At 36.2% G+C, this 25,156-nt stretch overlaps 1 protein-coding gene across 6 annotated transcripts in view; it reads left to right on the forward strand.

The window, feature by feature from the left end:
* Positions 1–25,156, forward strand: part of INF2 (inverted formin 2) — a 735,156-nt gene that overhangs the window by 389,789 nt on the left and 320,211 nt on the right. For all 6 annotated transcript variants that reach the window (XM_044074343.1, XM_044074344.1, XM_044074342.1 and 3 more), the window contains 3 exons: positions 11,072–11,214; positions 11,303–11,364; positions 12,857–12,959. In XM_044074343.1, coding sequence (XP_043930278.1) covers positions 11,072–11,214; positions 11,303–11,364; positions 12,857–12,959 — 308 coding nt within the window. The remainder of the gene's footprint in view (positions 1–11,071; positions 11,215–11,302; positions 11,365–12,856; positions 12,960–25,156) is intronic.

Here is a 25,156-nt window from a genome sequence, read left to right on the forward strand (position 1 = left end):
GATTTTCTTTTTACATTGTCCTCTTTTTTTTTTTCCATCCTCTGGTTCCTTCTCATGTAGCTTCTACTGTCTCTGCATACATTTTCTTTGTCTTTCTGCTGCTTCCTTCCAGTATTGCCTATATATATCCTTTATTTATTTTTTCCATAATGTCCCCCCATGAAACCTCATTCTCCATCTCACTTTGGTTCATGATTTCTTGCAGTGCATAATTCCGCAAAGACCCCTGAGTGGGGGTTGTAACTATACACTCCTCTCCAGCTTAGAGTTGCCACCTTTTCAAATGCTCAAAGTGGGACATTTTTTTGCAAAAATGCCAGATTTTGCAGGACAAAACATACCCATGACAAGTACAAAGGATAGAACTTCACCTTTTTGCCAAAATAAAAGCTTATTCTTGTAGCATTTGAGTTGCTTATGCTATTTCATATAACATTTAGGTGCTTCAGATAAAAACATAATTGTTTTATGAAACTATTAAAGAAAGCTTAGGACATATTTTTGTCCTAAAATCTCAGGACATCTGCCATTTTTTAATTGTTTTTTGCAGGACACAACTGCCCTAAGAGGGACTGTCCCTTGCAAAGTGGGACAGGTGGTAACCCTACTCCAGCTATCTCCTTGATCTAATCAAACAGCTGTTTTTGAAAAGCTTCCTCTGAGTCTTCTACTTCTACATTACTTGCTTTCTAAGCTGGCATTCACCTCTGCTCCTTCTGTTGGTTTTCCATCTCACACACTGCCCTCACAGCTCCCTTTGTACTAAGAATGAGATGTGCACACATACTCACGTACCCTGTGAGCGCTAATCATGAGTAAGGGGAAGTTCCCCAATGCCTTGCCCAGCTTTCTCCTTATAGAAAAAATACCACCTTGGGTCTCTGAAAAGAAGCCACTAGCTTAGTGGGAATAACCCAGTCAACAAAGGAAAAATAAATTTATTTAATTTTGGAGGGTAAAAGTAGTTTGAGAAGGCTAGAAAGGAAGACTGAATGAAATCAAACATACGGCTAAAAATTTAGAACATAAATAAAATGCATATGACAAAGTCAGTCTTACTAGGATAATTGGACTACTACAGGTTAGTGTTTCTTCTACCAGAAAAGTTTAGAAGTAAAACTTACTAACTTTATTTTCTGTAATTTGGTAGTCACACCTGAACCCTATAAAAGAGGGGCATATTATATAAGAAAGAAGATAAAAGGGCTCTGAACATTGAGCAATCAGAGTTACTTTAAGTTATATGCATTTCAGGAAGATTATTACTATCATTTATGATGGGAATGGTTTCTACAGAAATTGGTGATGAAAATTCAAGAGCATATCTTAATTGCATAGTCGAAAGAAGAGGAAGAAAAATTAAGAAGTTCAGTATAACTGTAGTAGGACATCTAGAATATGGGAGGAGAATGTTAAAAAGGATTATGGGTTCAAGAAGATGTTGTGCTGGATTTCAAAAGGATATAGGCAGCATAGCAAAGAGCCTGCACCGGTCTGCTTTGCACCTCTGATCCTGAAATGCAACCTCATCCTGGGTGTTGCATCATACCAGGAGGCAGGCAGGATATACCCTACACAGTACCTCCCACTGCCAAGGTACTGAATGTAATGGAGTCCCAGTACAGTAGCAGTGGTTAATGAGATTTTCAGACATTTAATTACAGTAAATCTCTTTATCCATTCTTGGCATAGCACAATTCCTGCCAAGGCCTTTGTGAACCAGCTGAGTTTGCCTGAAGCTGCCTGGTGCCACAGCCCCAGCTGTAGAGCAGTACATGCAGTGCAAGCATTGAGCCTTCCTGCAGTACCAGTAGTGCTGTGCAAGATGAGATGTAGGTCCAAGAGACTGTCTGCACTGTAGTGCTACCTGTATAACAGGTGGGGTGGAGGCAATGCACGCATAACATTATATGGCCATTATGTCTCAGTGTCCTCTGAATTGAATGGGCATGCAGGAAGGGTTTCCTCCACTGAGGAATACCCTTTACTTTGTTCATTTTTAACTGTGCAAGCTATTCCCATTGAAGTTCAGGGACGGGTTGCATGCCACATCACCATGTATACTCATGATCCTCAATCATCACCCCCCCCACACACACACACACACACACACACACACACACACACACACACACACACACACACACACACACATTTGGTTCCTCTTCACTAGTAGAATAGCTCCACCTGTATGTGGGACTTGGTACTGGAGGAAGTCAAGCTTTCCATTATATACTGTTTGCAGTACCAGTTCCCTCATAAAGAAGGGCTGTTGCAAAATTGGAACCACCCACGACTTTGTGGGTTACTTCATTGCTTCAGGATTGTACGTTGGCTGGTTTCACTGATGTAAAACTCTGAAATGTTTTTGGTGAAGCCAGTGATTTTGGAATATGGCATGAGGACATATGTTTAGCATCATGTTTTGCCATACCTCTGGGAATCCTAGCCATGGTATGGCAACATTCTTTGCAAGTATTATATTTTTCACAGTTAGTAAAATTTAGGAAAAAAATTAAGAGGAATATTTTGAGTAGAAAATAAAGATTATGGTACAGCTATGGGTTTTTTGTTGAGTTATCTCATAGGAAGAGATACCAAAACTCAACAGACTTGCTCAACTAGGATTTCTCTATAATGGCAGAACATCACCATCACTGATCGAAAGGTGATACTGTTTAAAAAAAATGTTTAGATTACGCAGTTTACAATTGGACAATTTGTTTTAAGTGTGTGTATTCAGGTGCACAAGGTACCCAAGGGACTGAGATAATATAAATTCCCTAATGGGGTAAACCCTGGCACCAAGTTTTATCAAGATTTAATTGAATTGTTTACCAAGCAAGAAAGTTTTTGTACAGTTTTTGTCTTTAACCAGACTATCATTGATGATTAAAAATAGAAGTTGAGCATTTAAATACAAGGATAAGGAATGATTTGCTTTTTTTCTGTTTATGTTGTGAAATATAATGTCTTTACCAGGGTAGATTCACATGTGAATAAAGTAAAAATAAGGAAACATAAGAAGTCAGTGAGAGATAAATTAGATTATGAAACTGGAAAAGCTTTCTCTGTGTGTATAGAAAAAAATGGGTGAGATAACCTAGTGAACCATATTTTACCCAACAATAAAGATGTTTTTAGAGATGATGAACATAATGGCATTGACAATCCCAACAACTTTGATTTTATGGACATTTTAGAGCCTCCCCACTCCTCACCCCCGGAGATCAGAGAAGCTTGCAAGCAAATCGTACTCCATCCCAAAGAACAGCATGATTCAAATGAACCAGAAATGAGGGGGGGGGGGTACTACAAGAGAGGTCAGAGCAGGAGGGAGAAAGGAATGAAGAGGGCAGAGTGGAGACCGAAATAAGCATGTTCAATGACTTGTACCGTAAACCTTATCCTGAAATTGTAGAAGTAAATAATTCAGTATTTACAGTTATAGTTGTTGTGCTATTACTGATGTACTAATGAATATTTCTCTTTTTTGAAAAGGGGTTCACTTTTGTCCCTACATCTACTTATAACTTAACCAGCACTTAAATTGAATTCAACTTATTTACTAGAAAATTGAACGTTGCAATTCAGTATTATGGGAGTTCTCAAAGTTTCTTCAAATGATTGTAATTTAAAGAAAAAAAGCCTTGCTGTGCTTACCCCTGATCCCATCCTCCACGTTTTTTTCTAATACCTGTGAGCATATTTATAGACAGTATGCTCAAGGTAGTAGGAAGTTAAAGAAATATAACTTGACAAGGGATGAATACAGACTCTTGAATGAGATCAAAAGGAGCCATTATGTACTTATTATGAAACCTGACAAAGGTGTGGGGGGGGGGGGTTGTTTGACAACCTAACTGCTCAAGGGAGATATTGAAAATTTTATTTGAGAGTGGTTCTTACACTACTGCCTCGATTAATGAGGTCAATTTGTCTTATTTTAAAATTGACCAGTGTTTAGAAGATGGCTTATTACAGCACGCCTTAGCGCTCAATGCATACAATTTCTTGAAGAACCCTAATCCAAGAATACCAGTTATGTTCTGTGTTCCAAAAATTCACAGTCTCCACAACTCCCCATTTAGACCTGTACAAAACTCATACCTACATAGTTAAAGACTCCTGGGATTTTTTAAGGAAGCTAAAACCCACCATTTGGAACAAAGATATTATTTTTTCTGACTATTGATATAGTGGATCTTTTCTCAAGTATCCCCAAAAAGTCAGGATTAAAGTCATTTCATGAAGCACTGTTGGATTTTGATTTCTTGACACCTTGGCAAGTTAGGTTGGTAATGGTCTGTATGGAAATTGCCTTGGAAAACAACTACATTTGGTTTGATGCAGAGATTTTCAAACAGACAAAAGGGGTAGCTGTGGGGGCAGCGTGTACCCCCTTTTTTGCTAATTTAATAATGTTGATCTGGGAATGACAGTTTGTATTTGGATCTCCATTCCAAAAGTATATTAAGCTTTACCTAAGGTTCTTGGACGACATCTTCTTTCAGTGTTTAGGAGACCCTTTGGCAATCCCAGAGTTCATTAATTACATCAAACATTCAACCCGTTTTTTTTTAAATTTACCTACCAATTTGACTTGAACCAAATAAACTATTTAGACATTACCATCATAAAAAAATTCAAATGACTTTTCTGCTGACATAAACTTTCTTCAATGGTTATTTACTCTGTAATAGTGCACACCCTTTTATACAAAAGAGGAGCTTGGTGAAAGGCAAATCTGTTAGCTTGGCAAGGATGATATTGGACAGAACACTGTTTGATATTGAAAGGAAAAAGTTAGAAAACATTTTTTTTTTTTTTGAGAGAATATTCTTGACACTTGGTGAAAAACATTAGTGAAGAAAGCTCTAATGAATGGGGGGAAAGTATCCAGCATTACTAGATATAGGTTTCAACACACCACACAGTAAATGTTTGAGTAATAGTGTAAATGGCAAGGCTGCACAGAATGGTGCTAATAATGGTGCAGGAACTATCAGTAGTGATCCTATAGCCCGGAGAAGTGATTTTACCAGTGCACTTGTTCTTCAATGCAACATGGCTTCCCATTTAATTAAGAACATTATTAACAAGTGTTGGGTGTATTTTAACCAGCAATGAAAAATTAAAAAACATTATAGGATCTAGACAGACATTTACATACAAAAGAGCAAGTAGTATAAAAAATATTGTAGAATCAAGTCAGAAAAATAGGAGCAGTAATAAGGGAACTAGAAAATGTGATGGCTGTGCTCAGTGCAGATATATTCTCAACAGCCAGCAAATACAACTTAACGACCAGACAAAATCGATTGTGTATGCACAAGATGGTAATTGTATGACTAAAGGACTGGTATACCTGAATATCTGCTCTTCCAGTCCTGTCTATATTGGCAAGACAAAGAAACAGTTAAAAAAAAAATACGTATATAACAGCACAGCTGCAACATTTTGAAACATAATCAGACCAATTTTCTATTTAGACATTCAACATCATGCCTTGGGTTCAAGCATTTCTTGTTTACTGTTTTAGAAAAAGTTAACCCCTAACCCACAGGGAGATTTAAGGAAGGACTACATGGAATTAAAAGAATTAATGTGGCAAATAAAATTAGATGAAATGTACTTTCTGGGCATCAAAGACAGCATTAAGCTGCGGTGGTACAGCGGTAGCATTGTTGCTTCACAGCAAGAGGTTCTCCTGTTCGATTCACGGCTGGAGTGCCTTCTGTGTGTAGTCTGCATGCCCTCCCCGTGGTTGAGTGTCCTCCGAAAGACATGCGTGAATGGGTGTGCCTTCGCTGAAGGTTGGGCGTCTGGTTGGCAACTCGGCGCCATAAAAAATCTACTGCCAATCATTAGTGGGCTGGAGTTCTGCTGTGGCAACCCCTAACCGGGAAAAGCCGAAAAGACAAACAAAGACAAAGGGTTAACAATTTGCATTGAGAACAATACCCTGTTAATATGATTCAAAACTGTTTTTGTATTATTTGTATGGTATTTTTTAGTAATCTTTTACACATTAGTGAATTTTTCAAAGCATATATTCTTATATATCCCACCTACTATGCATTTTATAAATATGTTTATTAAAGAATATTTTACACTATTTAAATGTGCTTTTTCAAACAGTATTTTTTTTCATTTAATTTTATGCAATGTCTTTTATACATGATTTTGTTATACGTGTCTTATATTCATGTGTTTGGAAGGGGTGCCTTTAAGTTTTCATTATGATTAATTTTATTGGGAATCAGTTACTTGTTTCAGCCCTGTTATTTCATTCTGATGAAGTCTGCTTCATGGACAAAAATCCAATCATGAATTTGTAAGCTTAAATAAACATGTTCATGGTGGTTTTAACAAATAAATGTGTTCACGGTGGATTCAACATCATTGGTGCATGATTTCCTTTCTGGAGTTGGGAGTCTGCCAACAGTTGGATTTGTTGCCTTTTCATTATTTTGTTGTATTTTATTTCCAGACTGTTTTTCGTCTGTTCTTTTCTTGATTTTTGTTGAGCTATCTCGTAGGAAGAGGTACCAAAACTCTTCAGACTTTATCCAGCAAAATATGTAGATTCATACCTCTAGCCCTATGCTTAACCATTGAAAAAGTTGAATGGTTACATGTCAAAAATATGCAGATTCATCATACTCGCCAAATGGTGTGAATTGTTTAATGATAAAGGCAAAGGACTATCAAACAAAGAGCTGTCCTTCTGTTAGGGTCTTGCCTATGTTTGGTCTTTTAGACCAGCCCAATCTCTTTCACAACTGCAAAACTGCCTCTAAAACTTCTGTCTACAGCTTAAGAAGTCAATCCCACTTTGTTCCAACACTGCAAACCTCCCTGACCAAACTACAGTGCAACAACCCTGGTTTCTGTACCCATGCTCTCAGACTTTAGGAATTTCTCCCTCCTTACCTGAAAAGCATCACTTCATACTCCCATCGTTTACTCGAAACCTAATTTATCATGACGGCAAAGTATAACTGCTCTCAGGGATGTTTTGTTTCATTGTCTTCCTGACAATGGCTTATCTCACAGAACTCCTGCTGCCATCATGTTCACAGGGACAGCATAACACACACCAAACATTAACAGTCTGGTTCGGACTGAATTGATCATTTTAATCCGTGCTCTACCCTGGTTAACAAACTCAAATAAATAAATAAATAAAAATATAATACCAGTCAAAGGGGCGGTAAGATAAAAAGCTGGAAGAATAGAAATATTTATAAAACCAAGAAAAAAAGTATCTCCACAGTGTAAGAGAAAGAAGAACAAAAAACACTCTGTGGTCTTGCCAAAGTACTCACTTTATTGGAGCTTTGAGTGCTTTTGTCTTAAAAACAAGACTTACTCAGAAAACAAAAAACAAAGCTCAGTGAAACATTACATTTCAAATTATGCAGTAATCGTGCTAAAAAATTGATGTAAAAAAAACGTGGTGGTAAGATAGTCATCTGACATTTACAAACAGAAAGTTATATACAACGATTAACATTTTTGTATTAAAAAAAAGAGTAGTAGATACTGCAAAACCAGAATAATCATTTGTATTCTTGCTGGCTTCATTTTAAGAATACTAACAATACATATAGCTTCATTTATACCTGGGGTGATTGGCATCAAGTTTGAACTACTAGTAAAGTTACCCAACTTCCCCTTCTCAAAGTCATTTTAATTTTTTCCAGCACCATGAAAGTGAACTGGGAAAACATCTTGCAACAACCAGCATATTTACTTAATGCATTATAAGTTGAAACCTTTCTGATGTAACATTTGAACATGTCAAGGCAAACTGTGACACCTAGAGTAATTGTATATTTAGCTAATCACTAAAAAGCTGTTTCTTGTGATGCATTATGCATTGGCAAAATTGTACACAGCATAAGGAAAAAATACATATGAGCATTTTTACAACATCAGAAACATTTTAAATATTGCTTTTATATACTTAAAAAGTTCCTAGAATAACAGCCTAGAAAGTTGCTAGAAAAGCAAGCTATGCATTGGTATTCATTTTCAAATATATATGAAGTCTGAAACCCAAATGTCTGTTATTCAGTTACTGCACTTCTTAATTATTTGCAAGAAAAAAAACTAATTTTATAATGAAGAGATCAAAAATATGAGGAAAAATCCGCTATGGGACAAAACTAAAGAATAATTGGTACAAAGGTCCAAAATCAGGGACAGATTTTTAGTACTCAGGAATACCAATTAAAAAGTTGCTAGAATAACAGCTTTTGTATTATTATCTGTTTCTTGAAGAATATGATGTCTGAAACTCAAATAGCTGGCATTATTTTATAACTATTGTAATCCTCAACAGTTTTCCAATCACATATTTTATGAAGAAGAAATCAAATATATGAAGCAAAATCTGAGACATTAACATGCTAAAAAGGTATTGCCAACCTGTTAAAAATGTAACTAGCTTTTTTGTATCTAAAATCCTGCTCAACTTGCCTTATTTGCAGAAGAGCCAAATGAATGCAAGACTTGCAAAAAAGTCGCAACTTCAGCAAGTGTGCCAAAAATCAGACTGTGCAACCACTTCCAGCCTTAAGACCAGACGCCAGTGCAGAACAACAGTTAGCCATCATAGCAGTTAGCCCTGCTACTTAATCGAGAGCAAGAGGGGAAAAAAGTACATAAGAGCAAGTCATCAGTACCAGTGAATACAGAATACAGCACTTCTCTAAAATGCTGGTGATGTTGAGCATATTTAAAATTAAAATTAAATCAAAACCATAGTCTCTGCCAGCCTGAACATCTCCTGCTGCTGATTATGTGAACTCTGCTCCTACACCAATCACAGCAGCAAGAGCAGTACATGGTAATGGATTAAGGAAGAGCAACATCAGCGAACAAGGAAGTTATCTTCAGTTTGTGTGGCTGATCATCCGCCAGTAAACTGGTGTGAAACAGTAGAAAGCACACAAATGCCGTATGTGCTGCAAACTGCTGTGTAGCTTCATGCACTGCATGACTTGTTTTTGCTTTATTTCATTTTTTTTTTACTGCTGAGCATGGGGTCCTAGCATCTGTTGGCACTACCCCCACCTCACAATCTTTACTGAAGTTATGCATGTTCCAACAGCCTTGATTTGTATATGCAGATGCATATAAACCTGCATACATGCACATAAATACGTATGCATGCACATAAGAGGCACGTTCTGATGCAGATCATGCTCCATTTCTCTTGTTCTCTTCTGAGTTGTGCCTGTGTGGTACCATTTTATTATGTTGATGAGGTTATTATAGTTGCATACAGTGCTCTAGATTGTGACTTAACTGCATTTATAGAATGAATTATTTGCTTGTTAATTGTTGGTAATGCATCTTGCTCTAATTTTCTGCCAGCCTTATCTCACCTTAAAGTGTTGAAAACTAGCACTGTATGGTAAAATTAATGGTAGATGTGTTGAACTGTACTGTGGTTCTGTAATTCTTCAGTTCCATTCTGGAAGAATTATTTGCCTTTTTGTAAAAATGTATTTCACAATCCTCTTGCGTGAGAATAGTGACAAGGTTTATGAAGAGGGATCACACAGGACATAATATAAAAGTTTGAAGTGGGAGATTATTGCCACCAAGGAAATTGGCACTCTGCAGTGTTATTGTAAAGAGGGTCTAGGTGTGTCTCTAACACATTAGTGGACGGTTGGAGAAGTTTATTTAATTTTTAACATACACATTGTTTGTAAATTCAAAGTCGCAGTGGTACAGCAGTAGCATTGTTGCCTCACAGCAAGAAGTTCTTCTTTTCGATTCTTGGCTGGAGTGCCTTTTGTGTGGAGTCTGCATGTCCTCCCCACAGTCGAGTGGCCTCTGAAAGACATGCATGAATGGGCATGCCTTCGCTGAATGTTGGGCATTGGGCTGGAAACTCGGCACCATAAAAATCTACTGCCAATCATTAGCGACCGGAGTTCCGCTGTGGCGACGCCTATCCGGGAAAAGCCAAAAAGACAAACAAACGTAGTTTGTAAATTCAATTTTTAATGTTGCATACATAACAGTAGGAGTTAAGCAGTCTACCAATATTACTGATGAGACTGATAGCAGAAGGGTCTGGTGGTAAACTGTTGCAATAGAGCTTAGATGTTATATTTGGAGATGGAGTATATTTTGAATCATAAAGAAAGGCATACGTGCAAGTCACTTGGCTTATCACTGGATGCATAATGTTTTAGGAATTTAGGTTGACTACACAAATCATAGAAATGTTTGTCTTGCTTTATTTTATTTTTAGATAATAAGAAAGTTAGATCTGTTATAGTGACTTCAAAGCAGATATGGTATGTAATGGCAATACCCCCTTCCTCCAGCTTACAGCATCCCCTTAAGAGACTGTGTAGCTCTTGGAAATTACTGTGTTTGGGCAGACTAGTATGCTTCAAAATTAGTCTGTCAGTGTCTTAAAAAGTGATACTTCCTGTAGATACTACAATAGCTAGCAAAGTCTGGGTAACCATTTCTGTAACGCGACAGTTGGCTTTTACATTTCTGGATTATTCCTTTTTTTCCAGCTGGTTTTGGCTTAAATCTGTTTGCTGATAAAATGATTTCAGAAGAAACAGATGGCTAGCACAATGAATGTGTTTTAGCTGTTCATACTCTCATTCTGTAAAACTTTATATAATACATTGCACCATTTTCTAGGCATGATTATAACTTCAAGATTTTGTGGACTAGAGTAATAAAAGAAGACTAACCAGCTATACATGTTCATCTTTAAGTTGCATTACCTCCACCTGCTACCAAACCACGTAACAGTACCTTGGATCTTGAAACTGTTGGTTGCGGAGTTTAAACATTAAGTCCACTTCAAGTACTATATGTATTAGTGATAATTTTAAATGTTATTGTTTTCCTTTGTTTCAAATAGCTGCAATATCAGGGAAACCTAGAGAGATTTAGAAAGAAACAAAAGCGTGGCTGTACAAGAGCCACATGGCAAAATGTCCTTCAGAGTTGACACATGCTAAAATCACACACTCCTGAAAAGGACAGAAGTTTTAATGTGTTATTTTTTGTGCTTTAGAAAATCAGTCTTTATGGGCATCGCTGAAGAGTGACAGTGAAGAAGTCGAGCCCGATTATAGCAGCATTGAGGAACGTTTTTGTCTTCCATTGGCAACGCCTGTAGAAAAACAGGATGCCACAGCTAAGAAGGAATCAAAAGAAGTATGATTTATCTTCATTTAAAACGTTTGTGCATTTTGTATAACTTTTATTATATTGATTAAAGTAATTTTCTTCATTTTTCAACTAGATTACATTCCTCGATCCAAAGAAGAACCTTAATTTAAATATATTTTTGAAGCAGTTCAGGTGGTAAGTTGCAGGTTTGCTGTTGATAATTGCTATGTAGATTAAGAAGCTCTTAATATTGAAATTTGATGCAGTGCCTTAATTGACAGGTGCACATCACATTTGGCTGGATTCCAAAATAATTTGTACACGGAGAATAGTACTCCCCAAACCTTGCAGGAGGTTCTGTTACAGCAAATTTTAGCCTTCCTAGGTGTTCATTTTTCTATCCCCAAGTATCTGCCTTAACTCCTGAGAAATACATTTTCATAGACATGCTCAAAAAGCCAATGTAACATGTATGCAGCCCAGTGGTTTCTGGCCGTTGTAGTCCCCCACTCTTAGAAATCAAGGAAGGCAGTCTTTTTCCCAGATACAGTGGGCTATGACTGTATACAGTGAATACTTGTTACTTTACAATGTATCTCACTGTCTAAAGTTAGATAATATAGTGGCTTTTATTTTTGTCTGTAAATGCTATGTATATAACTGCTGAATTCCTATCTCAGCCTGTAAAAGGAATGTAATATTGAATAACCTGATTCTTATTTATAACTTCCATGTAAAGACTATATCAGGAAATTGTATTATAATTGTTTTCTGCAATATTTTTTTCTGTAAGTTGTTTTGTGATTATATTCATCAAGAGTACCTGAAATTGATCCATTCTGATCAGTACACTAACCTGGTAAACAAACTTCGTAAATAAGTATATTACAAACAGCTTTTTGTGGCCTACATACTATTTCACAGTGTTTAACGGCATGTCTTTCTGTCTTTTTCTTGGGTTATATCTACATTTTCAATACATATTTTTGGATTCATGTCTTTCACAAGGCATAGCCAATGAAGGACTCTAGCCTCTTGTCCCCCCCCCACACACACACACACACCAATCTTCTTGGCCTCTGACTTGAACATTATTGCTTTTTCTCCCTACCACTGCTCCTACATGGTAACTTCTGCCTCCCCAAACTGAAATATCACCATCCATTGATTCTTGTAAGCAGCATACTCTGGTACTGTTATCTACTGGTTAGTGCCTCATTATTGTTTGATCTGAATAGATCAGTCCTGCATGCTGTTTGCAGTGTTGGAACAATGCTTCCAGATGGAGACTAATCTGGTTTTGATGAGCCTCTTCCCATTTTTTATGCTACAGTGGAATGTTTGTCGACATGAATCAGTGTATTGACGACATCAATACAGTAGCCCTTGCTTTATTGCCCCAGTCTTTCTGGAATTTGGCCTGCTGTTTAAATGACAGTTTAGCATGCCTTCTAGTAAGCAGTTGACTAGGCAGTACAATGGTTTCAGGTTCTTTCCGTTGATTGGTCAAAAGTGATCTTTGCATAGATATATGCTCTTTACTGTAACTGAAATAAAATTTGCAGCTACTGCTGGCATTGTATTGCTTTTAATTTGGGTTGGTACAAATACCATTGTTTAGCTTTGGTTTTAATCTCCCAATTTTCTAGCATCTGTTAACAGAAATATTTTTCCATTTTTTTTTCAGCCCTAATGAGGAGGTGGCAGACATGATCCGGAATGGTGACAGAACAAAGTTTGATGTTGAAATCTTGAAGCAACTGTTAAAACTTCTGCCAGAAAAACATGAAGTAAGTTGCTAAGGATGGTCACAGTGAGTATGATTTTGTAGTCATGTTTATGTAATAAGACAATATTTTTTGCATATTTTATTGTAGTACCAGAATGTAATGTAATGAGACTAGGTTATAATGACTGCCCTACAATTCATTGAATATTAAATAAGGACAATGCTTATCTGACTGAAAATCTGTCAGGTTAGCCCCCTACTCCCCCCCAAATTATTTGCTAACTGTGGCTGATGAGGTCCTAAACTTAGGGTGCAGTTTATTGTCTGTCTTCTGAGTTTCTTGCATCACCCTTATTTTATTTTAAATTCCTGTATAGTTTTCAAATCCTCAAATCATCAGTAAGCTTGTTCCATGGAGTAGTACTTTCACTAAATAAGTGTAATGCTGAATCCTTTGTCATAGTACCCCTTGTGTGTTTGGATGCCGTGAAACCCTACAGGCACAGTAATATTTCTGTTACATGACTCCTCCACAAAAATGCACAAGCATGTACACACACATGTACACACAGCACACCCTTTACTGTAGTCTCATGTGCCTTATGGTACAAACTTTGCACTTAAAGTTATCCATTTGCATAGGTAAAATTCCAGGTCTGCTCCCCAGTACTCAGGTGAAAAAATGAAAAGTATGTTGACAAGTACCTTATTTTGATCTTTACTGCAGAAGGATTAATTATGACTTAAAGTTTGATGATGTGATGATCTACATCAGTGACTGTTTCACCCACTGAACAGCAACTGTTTGGCTGTGCCTCTGTGGTTATGTGATTGCTGTTTCATTGCCTAAAAATGCATCACTAAGCACACTATTTTCCTTTTGTTTGGGGAAAGTATCACAAAATTCTAGAAAATGGACTGAGTTAACATCTGACATCATGAAATTTGGTATTTAAGCAAGAATACTAATTGGATTCAAGTCAGCTTGCAGAGAGCAGTTTTAGAGAATCCTCTTCCTGCAAAATGACTTTGCTGAAAATTACTTTCAATGAAACAATCCTCCTTTTTTTTACCTCAAGAGAAACGAGCATTCCTCTCCCCATAAAGGCAAATTCCTTTACCCAGCAGCAATGTGATCTCATTCAAAAGGCTTCTAGCAAAACCACCACTAAAAAGTTCATTCACTCATGTAAGCATTTGCTTTTTTTATCAGTAAAAAGTATTCACTCATATGAGTGTTCGCTCTTCTTGACTGCATACATATATAAAACTAGGATTCATTAAACAACCGAATAGAATGAACTGATCATAGAACATAAGTTAATATTCCCTGTTCACCTTTGTCATGTAATTATATTCTGTGATCATTTTGTTTGTTTTCTTGATAGCAGCTTTCTGACACAACACTGACAGTATTTTTAGATTCTGTAAGTGAAGGTGCAACTTCATTTTTCAGTTCTTTGTAGTAATTTTTTTGGCTATTAATAATAAGCTCACGATAAGTGGTAATTGAGATCTGGGTACACATCAGAGAACTGAAGCATTAAACACCAAAAGTTTAGTCTCCACCTCCAATGTGCAACACCTCTCTTTTTGTATAGAATTTCAAGCCTGTATGGCATGATGAATTAAAATGTCTAAGTGAATAATCTCCAAGCTAAAGGTGTAGTCTTTTACGTGTGTGTGTGTGTGTGTGTGTGTGTGTGTGTGTGTGTGTGTGTGTGTGTGTCTCTTAAAGAATCATTATTATATATTAGATATGAGTAGCTCATTTGGAGAACGTAATCCCAGTAGTTATCTTTGATACAGGATTTATCATTTATAGTTCCTATTCATTTTGTATATTGTAGATTAATTTGATATCCCTCTCTCACCAATTGTTTTGAGTTTATTTAGAAATTTTAAGAATGGTTGAATGTTCTTTATCTTAGTGTATCTGACAGTAAACCAGGTTTGTACTATAAGCCGTTTTTTCCATATTCAAATCTAATTTTACCTATTAAATATTATGTGTTAAGCACTTTAGTCTTTCTTAACATTTGATTCCAAAAGATCTGAGCCTTATTTTTTTAAGCTTGGACTGAATTTTCAGAAAATCCTGTCTATATATATATATATATATATATATATATATATATATATATATATATATATATTCTGGTGCAGATACAGTGGAGACTAGCATGAAGTATTGTGTTTTTATCACTGGTTGTTCATATATGACATCTTTTAATATTCTATTTTTGTAAGTAGAATCTGATGGATTATTGGTGTTTTTAAATTAATATTTTTTACAAGCCACTTCATGTTATTTGTGTATGTTGTATAGTTTTATTTTAACCAAATTGTTTTGTGCACTTTCTCCCAATTAGCTGCTTTATCAACATTTTGCCATATTGCCATTGTCTTAATCGCTAAAACAATAGTTTATATTTCTAAGTCAGGAAAATCCTATTTTCACCATCTTTCCATTCTGTTACTTAATATTCAAAACTTTTCTTTATATGTTGGCACCATAATCACTTTAAACAAATGCTCTTAAATTGCTTAATATATTCTTTAACAGAATTAAAGAAATTGTCTGTATAAATCTATAGCATTTTGGGTAAAAATGAAAACATTTAGACATTGTATGTATAAATACCCTGAGATAAAAGCATGGTGTTCCATATAATTTCCTAAAGCATTTACAGCATAATGTGTAGATAGTCTAGATTTTAAAAAAAAAATGTTAAGCTGAAATGATAAGAATTTTATTTTATTTTATTTCTAACTGAAATTTAGACCTGACATCCAATATAGTTTTAATGATTTTTTTTATTTGTTAGTGAATAGTCAATTTCTGTGGTTTATATTATATTGTTAGCAAATAACTGAATTTTGGAAATATGTTGATCATTTATTTTGAATCGTACTAAATTCTTAATTTTATGTAATTGACTACAGGCTGAATAGCCAAAACAAATAATAACAGAGAGAAGGGACAACCTTGTCTTGTCCCTTTGCGTATCTTTATTGACTATGAAAAATAAGACCCTAGTTTAACATAAAAGTAGGAATTTTAATAAAGATGGTTAACAAGACATATAAAATTACTTGGAAACATGTATATTTCTCATCTCAGTCAAAGGTTGTATCTACATACAGGCTATTTATAGATCTTGTTTACTGTTATTAGCATAACCGGTTAAAGTAATTATTTTTGGTGCTATCCCGTATTTGCCTGTTTTTATATCAATCTGATTTGTTCTTCCTCTATGAATGTAGGTAGTGTACTTGTAGTCCATTAGCAATGATTTGCTTGCCAGTTTTGTAATAAACTAGAAGTAATGATGTAAGTCTATAATAATAGCATAGAAATAGGTCTTTTCAATCATTTTTCCTTTAGAAAACCAGAATCTGTTTCCATAATAGAGCTAAATGTAGTTTTAAATGTTGTGAGTACAGTTTGTAAAAGAGAAAAACATCTTGAGATAATTTATATAATTCAGGAATGATGCCATCCTTACCCGGAGCTTTAATTTCCTTCAGTCTTTTAATAAGGTCCGTTATTTATGATAGAATCATTTTTTTCTATTTGTATATTTTGCCCAACATTTTTGTATATTCCTATTTAAAAAAAAACATTACTTAGGTTTTTTATTTTCTGTATTATTATTCTATGCATTAATTTTCTCAGTGTTTTTAAAACCATCCATAATTTCTTCCTTGAGTTTATATTTCTTTTACTGTTGATGTGATATATAATTTCTGATCTAACAGATAATTTATGTAAGTCTGCAGGAGTTAGAGAGAAAGAACATCATCTGACTTTTCGTGAACTAATGGAACTTATGCTGTAGGATCTATTGATTCTCTCCCTTTTTGCCCCTTTTCTATATTAAACTTTAGTTTGTCAACTTTTACAATAAGTCTTTATCCCATTGCTTTTCTTGTTGTAATACCAAACTGAGGCTTGCCATATAAATACGCTTTCATTGAGTTTCTTCACCACTGTTATTAAAGCATAAGACTTGATATATGTCTTTTAGAAACCACTCTTCAAAATCTGTTAATGTTGTATAAGTTGTTAGTCTATTAAAAGAAGCAAAATTTCTTGTTTATCATTACTATATAAGTAATTGCATTTTGACCTGATAAAGGATATGCTATCACCTTTATTATTTCTGTTTATAAACTTAATTATTTGAAAAGTATACCCTATTATTTTATAAACTTAATTATTTGAAAAATATACCCTATCAATTTTTGATTGCACACTAAATTTGTAAGACTGAGTGTAAAATAAATAGATTCAGAGAAGTTAGTAACATCTAAAAGATTAATAAAGTCAAAGTTCAGTAAAGCTCCATCTGATTCTGAAATTCTAGGTTTGTCAATTGTGCTAGTAACATTTTCTTTGTATATATAATTTGTGATGATGTGAGGTATTGCCAGCTATGCCAGGAGATGTAGGGCAGTGGATGTGTAACATATAACAGCACAGCTAGTTGGAATTTTGTAAAGAATTATATGCCATCTGTATATCAAACTGATTTGTACAGATGCTTGTGTTGAAAAATGTATTTGTAAAGCTGCTTGTATTAAAAATGTCCTAACAGTGTGCCTTTCTGGACAGAAAAAGAAACACACTTGTATGGCTGACTGTACTATTGAAATTAGTATTATAACAGTGGATTCTGGAAGAGAAGAGGTTAAACTCAGCTCCGGCTAACGTTGAAAAATAGTATGAAATTAAATTGTATCTTACTGTTTTGATTGCAGCCAGAGATTAAATGTCTGTGCTAGGGAATGGTTTATTATCGCCTGTGGGACTAGTGGAAATGTTTTATTGTCTTCCAGAAGCTACAACAGATCTTAGCAAAGATTTGTATGTGTGTATTATTGACACATATGTGTGAGATTCTGCGTCAGTTGGTAGGAATGGGGGAAGTATGGGAACTAGAAGTCAGGTGACCAGATGTATGTGTGAGATTCTGCGTCAGTTGGTAGGAATGGGGGTAGTATGGGAACTAGAAGTCAGGTGACCAGATGTATGTGATGTCATTGTGTAATCCAGGGCAAAAATGATGCTTTAATACTAGATGAGACTGAAGTCTCAGGGCAATCTATATTTGGAACCTGACAAAGAAGGAAGACCACTCACCTACTTCATTTTGCCTTGCTCTAGCAAGTGACCAGGGAATAGTAATTAGATCAGCCAGGAAAATATAGTGAGATTAGTTAAGTACTGTTTTTCTGTATCTGTGTGAATCTGTTCATCTGTGTTGTTTTAATGTTTCCTGTGATTGAAACTCTGGTGTTTTATTGTAAATAGACATTTAGTATTTTCATGTTCTTTTATTATTTATTATTAAATATATTTAAACTTTTTTCTTTGTGGCTGATCCTTTAGAGAATATTTTAGTCTTTGAGAGTACTTATTTCTTTTTGATGACTCTGTCAGCATCATACCTCTCAACCTGAAAATGTCAAAAATCTGGACAAAGGCCCATGAAAAATCGGTACAAATCTGTGTGCTGATTAACATAAAATTTACATACACAGTTATGTAACCCCACCCACTATAGTGGAATTGTGGGATACCACATACCAAATACTTTCTCTCTGAGCCACTGCTGAAAATGAGCTCCTAGTACCTACCCAGTTGGACTTTCCCCATTAATCAAATGTCAATAACTAAAATAAATATGTATTACATGGTGGCGTAGTGAACTTGCATGACTGTGTTTAGCAAATGCTACTTAAGCATGAGCATAACACAGCGTTAGTAATAGCATACTGTAAGACAATTGTTTTCTGATATGCTTTTTAAGGTTTTAGCCCTCTTATTTCCCTTACATAGCAGTACCAACAAGTGTTTTGACGGTTAAAGCAATGCTATCCCAAAAAATACTAAAGGAAGTAGCACAGCTGCATATTACACAAACAGCATTGTAATCAGCCCATCACAATACATTATAATTCCAGATTTGAACTCTCTGCCTAGTGGTTTTAATTTCTGGCATTGTGGCTAGGAAGTGGTGCAAAATTCAGTTGCAGTATGCCCAGCATACAATCTTAATAATTTATACTTTATCCATTTAACATTTTGTGTTTTTCCCTGTTGCTACTTTCTATAAAATATATCCATTTTGTATCGTGCTTTCATTGAACTGCTTTGATGCATAGGTAAACGGATACTAAAATAAACATTTGTTTGAAAACATAAGTATTGAGTATAATGTATTACTGCCTTTAGACTGCCAGTTTGGTAAGACTTGATTTTTATGGTTTCCTATAAACAACTGATTTATTGCATTAGTTTTATAATCCATTTTTCAGTGTTTCACATATTTAATAATAAAACCAAACTGGTAAGTGTAAATCTCCACTACATTTCAGTAGTAAATAGCTAGTTAACTGTATGAACTCTCTCTGTTTATTTTCACTGACCAAAGTGATGTAATCTTGCATTTTCAAGATATTATACCATTGGTTATCTTTGATCTTTCTAATGGAGAATAGCTAAAATGGAAGCATTTTATTTATTTTTGATTAAAATATTTTACTGGCTAAAATCAGGGTATCATATGGTGCACTCTGTCTGCTGCATGCGTTGTATAACTAAATGTAAATAGCAGTCCTTTTATTTATGATGTGTCCTCAGTGCAATAAATCAAGAACACTTGCTGTCTAGTTTAATATGTCATTTAGACATAGATTCCATTCCATTACTTATGCTGCAAAGGAGTGTAAAGCATGCTTTCTGTGCAGGCATTTAACACAAACACACACACAAAATGCATTTTATATACTGATCACCCATGAAACTAACATCAACAGTGCCACTAGTACAGGACCACATCTGTCCTTTATTTCCCTCAAAGATTTATTGCTACCCAATCCATGCACGTTTGAAAACAAACCACATGTTAAAATTAGCACATATACCAGCAGCAGCAGCCTGTTCCAGAAAAGCCTCACTCTTTTATCTAGAAATAAGTTCTTCATGTGCCTGTTACAAACTCCCTTCTCCTGCATGTCTGTGATGACCGCCATTTCTACAAACATATAAAGTCGGCAAATGATTCCTCACTTATCATAAGACTAATCTACGACTGGAAAATACACGGTTAACTAATGCAACACAACAAAACCCGAGAATACTGCATGCAGTTAAGAACAAATATGAGCAACAAGGAGAGCTAAAATACAGTTTAATTTACTGGCAAATATAGGCTGAGAAACTGTATCTTACATCAGCAGTACTTTTCAGTATGTCCCACAGACATGTTGATACGTCTAAAGTTTTGCTATTTGTCTAAAATTCCTGATGATAGGAATTATTGGTTCTTTTCATCCTTCTAGATCCTGCAGACCGCTTTCTGCTATCTACACTTTTCCTGCCCATCTAAAGCAATAAGTAAAACAGAGAAGTGGTGTAAACAAGTAGTAGCAGACAGTGTGTCTACTAGCTGATATTATAGTGCACTAATGGAGCCATCTTAAGTAAGGGCAATGAGCCAAGAAAGTAGGCTTCCTAAACATAGTAATTTCTGTTGAGTGCCCTGACTAAAGATGGCCACAGCCCCTACACCTGAGATTGTAAAGTGCTACGTTGTGTTGCTGCCGCGGCCAGCCTGCAGTTTAGGAGGTTAACGTACACAGCCACCACAAACACTGCTAAAGGATTACAGTGCTATAAAGCATTGACAACATTACAGCTCCCAATCCCATAAAATAACAAACATTACAAAATACTGTAAAAGGACGTGGGGGGGGTACATTAAACTAAATGAACTGTAAATAGTTTTGTGAACCACCCAAAAATACTGCAAAACTGAGACAAACCAGGGTACAGAAACAAAATGATAAACTGCCCAAGACTCCAATGGGTGACTCTCAGTAAAAAAAAAAATCCTTTAATACAGGTGCACTGCAAACCAAGTAAAATTCAAACTGAAAAACACCTAAGCACTTTGGTCAGTTTATCATTCTGTTTCTGCACAGTTCATAACCGTTTACGAACAGTCATGTCAGTCATGTACCTTTTGAAAGCTGGCCGGAAACTGACTGCATAGCATAGTAGTTTCACTGAAATTCTCTTCTCTCACAGGAGTATTAAAACACACCACACCGCACCATCTATATGGTTTCCAGTTTCACTCCCCAGACCTCAGTTACCAGGAAACCATGTTAGTGCTGCGACAATATATGATATGAATTTTTTTTTTCTTTTTTACTTAACCGGGGACTCGAGAGTTGAGCATCTGAAGAAATTAAAATTTCACATACTGGGAGTGTGGGCACTGGGTGGAATTTTGCAGAACTTCTTCACCTTACAGTAACTTGCAGTTGTAAAAATAAATACTGCTAAATACTGCATTCAGTCTTGCTGCTGTACTGCACCCTGCAAATCCAAATTAATAGGCTGTCATCTCCCTCTCTCCGACAGGCTGGCAGTCACAAGTTGATGTCATCATGCACACTGCGTGATGATGTCAGCCACAAAAAAAAAAAAAAAAATGGGAATTGAAGGGGCCAATCCGGAATTTGTGGCACCCCATTATTTTGCCCTCAAAACTGATAAATACCGAGGAATTCGGTATGGTTGAGAGGTATGGTCAGCATGCACACCTCACCTCCTGCACCTACCAAACCAACAACACATAAACCTACATATGTGGAGGTCCATACAAGAAGCTTAACTAAACATCAGTGACCTCCCAAACACAATCATGATTCACATAATACATCCTCTGCAGAATACAGTACACATAATATATCACACACAAGTGTCTCAACATTCAAGCCCCTAAGGCATAACACAAAAACAAACAACTTAGTCATAGCATCTCAGTTGTGAGACACACAGATGCCCCTTTCACCAGGCTGGATAAGGAAAAGGTCATGGTCAGCTGTCTGTCAGGTGCCAGGATACACCACATCACACATGCACTCAAGTCTCTCAACAACAGGCACTGTTATGACTCTGTCATAGTCCATGTTGGTGTGAATGACTTGAGATGTACCTCAGTGGATTATATGAAGAGAGGCATGACTGAGCTCTCAGATTATGTGTCTCAGGCAGGTATCTCCCTAGCCTTAAAAAGCATTTTACCTTTGCCTAGGATGATACCTCTGTACAAACAAAAAATGATTGACTTCAACAATTGGCTTAGTTTCTGGTGCCATTCAAAGGGGATCCAGTATCTGTCAGCCTGGGATGACATGGTTGACATACATTAATGCTTTGCCAGAGATGGTCTTCATCTCTCACCCCTGGGATTTTGGTTACTGGTTAAGGCTTTTTTTAGGCAATGTCACAAGAACAAAATTCCTGATGTAAAAAACATAACCTCAAGGAGTCTAAACTAGAAACTGCACTCATTGGAAGCAGTCCTCACCTTGGAAGATGACATTTGTGCAGTCACTGAGACCTGTTTAAGGCTGTGGAGAGCACCCCAGGTTACATTTCCTTCCACACTTTCAGACCACAAACTGAAGGCATGAGAACTAAAGGAGGTGGTGTAGCAATATTCATTAAAGATAAGTACACCTCTAGATTGGTTAAACAGCATGGTTCCCTTGAATTGCTTCAGGTGCAGTTGACTGTAGTTAAGACCCCTCTTCAGGTCATTGCCAGCTATAGGACCCCTTTCATGAATCAGGGCAGCCATTCAGCCTACTTGGATCTACTTGAGTCAATCAAGATACAACCAAACACCCTAGTTTTGGGTGACTTTAATTACCTGTCCATAGACTGGGTAAATTATACATGTTCTAACTCACTTGCCCAAAGGTTTCTCCATTGCCCTGGACCAGCTGACTGACGCACCCACAAGGGGCTCAAACATCCTGGACAATGGCCCTCACCAGTATGGGAGACCCACCTCACCACCAGTGTGTAGCCATCCCTGGTAAGATCTAACCACAAATCAGTCTTGCTAAAAGCAACTATAATACAAGATCACCCTCACCCCACAACAACTATACTAAAAACATCCAAGGCCAATTACAACCTTTTATGTGACAGCATAAATAGCTTCATAGCCCCCTATGCTGAGTTATACACCAATGCTTTATACAAGCATCTGTACAAATGTTTTGCCTCTGCGGTACCTAATAGAACCAAAGCAAGACCTTAAAGGAAAAACAAACCTATCTGGTGGATAACTGCCATTAATATGCTATACAATAGGAGAAAGAGATTGCTGTCTAAGAGCAGGAAGGAACAGTCTCTAAACTGGAAACACTCCCTCCTCAACATAAGCAAATAAGACTCCTAGTGAAGTCTATGAATTCAAATTTAGCTTCCATAAGTAAGGATAACCACAAGGCGTTCTTTAGTTACTTCCGTAACCTCAAAGCTAAGGTCCAGATCTGTGCTCAACTTGTAGTTAATTGTACTACATATATAGAACCTGTGGATATAGCAAACCTGATGGCTGACAGGTTTAGTGAAAACTCCCCTGTTCCCACATACTCCAAATCATCCCAAACACCTGTCCCCCACCTAGTATGTCTGAGCAGGTCTTAAAATGCCCTCCCCAAGGCCAAACACAACCTGTATGGGACCAGACAACAGGGTGTCCTAGCATTAATACCTATTAAGAGTCCAGGTGACCCAGAACTTTGTCAGGGACCTAAGGGTGTCAAGGCCTCTGTGTAAATCCAGTTCCTCAGAAAGAGGCCAGAGCTTTGGTAATGGGAAGAAGTATACTCTTCTTTGTGGCTGATCCTTTAGAGAATATTTTAGTCTTTGAGAGTACTTATTTCTTTTTGCTGACTCTGTCAGCATCATACCTCTCAACCTGAAAATGTCAAAATCTGGACAAAGGCCCATGAAAATCGGTACAAATCTGTGTGCTGATTAACATAAAATTTACATACACAGTTATGTAACCCCACCCACTATAGTGGAATTGTGGGATACCACATACCAAATACTTTCTCTGAGCCACTGCTGAAAATGAACTCCTAGTACCTACCCAGTTGGACTTTCCCCATTAATCAAATGTCAATAACTAAAATAAATATGTATTACATGGTGGCGTAGTGAACTTGCATGACTGTGTTTAGCAAATGCTACTTAAGCATGAGCATAACACAGCGTTAGTAATAGCATACTGTAAGACAATTGTTTTCTGATATGCTTTTTAAGGTTTTAGCCCTCTTATCTCCCTTACATAGCAGTACCAACAAGTGTTTTGACGGTTAAAGCAATGCTATCCCAAAAAATACTAAAGGAAGTAGCATAGCTGCATATTACACAAACAGCATTGTAATCAGCCCATCACAATGCATTATAATTCCAGATTTGAACTCTCTGCCTAGTGGTTTTAATTTCTGGCATTGTGGCTAGGAAGTGGTGCAAAATTCAGTTGCAGTATGCCCAGCATACAATCTTAATAATTTATACTTTATCCATTTAACATTTTGTGTTTTTCCCTGTTGCTACTTTCTATAAAATATATCCATTTTGTATCGTGCTTTCATTGAACTGCTTTGATGCATAGGTAAACGGATACTAAAATAAACATTTGTTTGAAAACGTAAGTGTTGAGTATAATGTATTACTGCCTTTAGACTGCCAGTTTGGTAAGACTTGATTTTTATGGTTTCCTATAAACAACTGATTTATTGCATTAGTTTTATAATCCATTTTTCAGTGTTTCACATATTTAATAATAAAACCAAACTGGTAAGTGTAAATCTCCACTACATTTCAGTAGTAAGTAGCTAGTTAACTGTATGAACTCTCTCCGTTTATTTTCACTGACCAAAGTGATGTAATCTTGCATTTTCAAGATATTATACCATTGGTTATCTTTGATCTTTCTAATGGAGAATAGCTAAAATGGAAGCATTTTATTTATTTTTGATTAAAATATTTTACTGGCTAAAATCAGGGTATCATATGGTGCACTCTGTCTGCTGCATGCGTTGTATAACTAAATGTAAATAGCAGTCCTTTTATTTATGATGTGTCCTCAGTGCAATAAATCAAGAACACTTGCTGTCTAGTTTAATATGTCATTTAGACATATATTCCATTCCATTACTTATGCTGCAAAGGAGTGTAAAGCATGCTTTCTGTGCAGGCATTTAACACAAACACACACACAAAATGCATTTTATATACTGATCACCCATGAAACTAACATCAACAGTGCCACTAGTACAGGACCACATCTGTCCTTTATTTCCCTCAAAGATTTATTGCTACCCAATCCATGCACGTTTGAAAACAAACCACATGTTAAAATTAGCACA

This window comes from Protopterus annectens, chromosome 6.part0, assembly GCF_019279795.1.
Source record: "Protopterus annectens isolate FY-2018-M chromosome 6.part0, PAN1.0, whole genome shotgun sequence".
Taxonomy (NCBI): Eukaryota; Metazoa; Chordata; order Ceratodontiformes; family Protopteridae; genus Protopterus; species Protopterus annectens.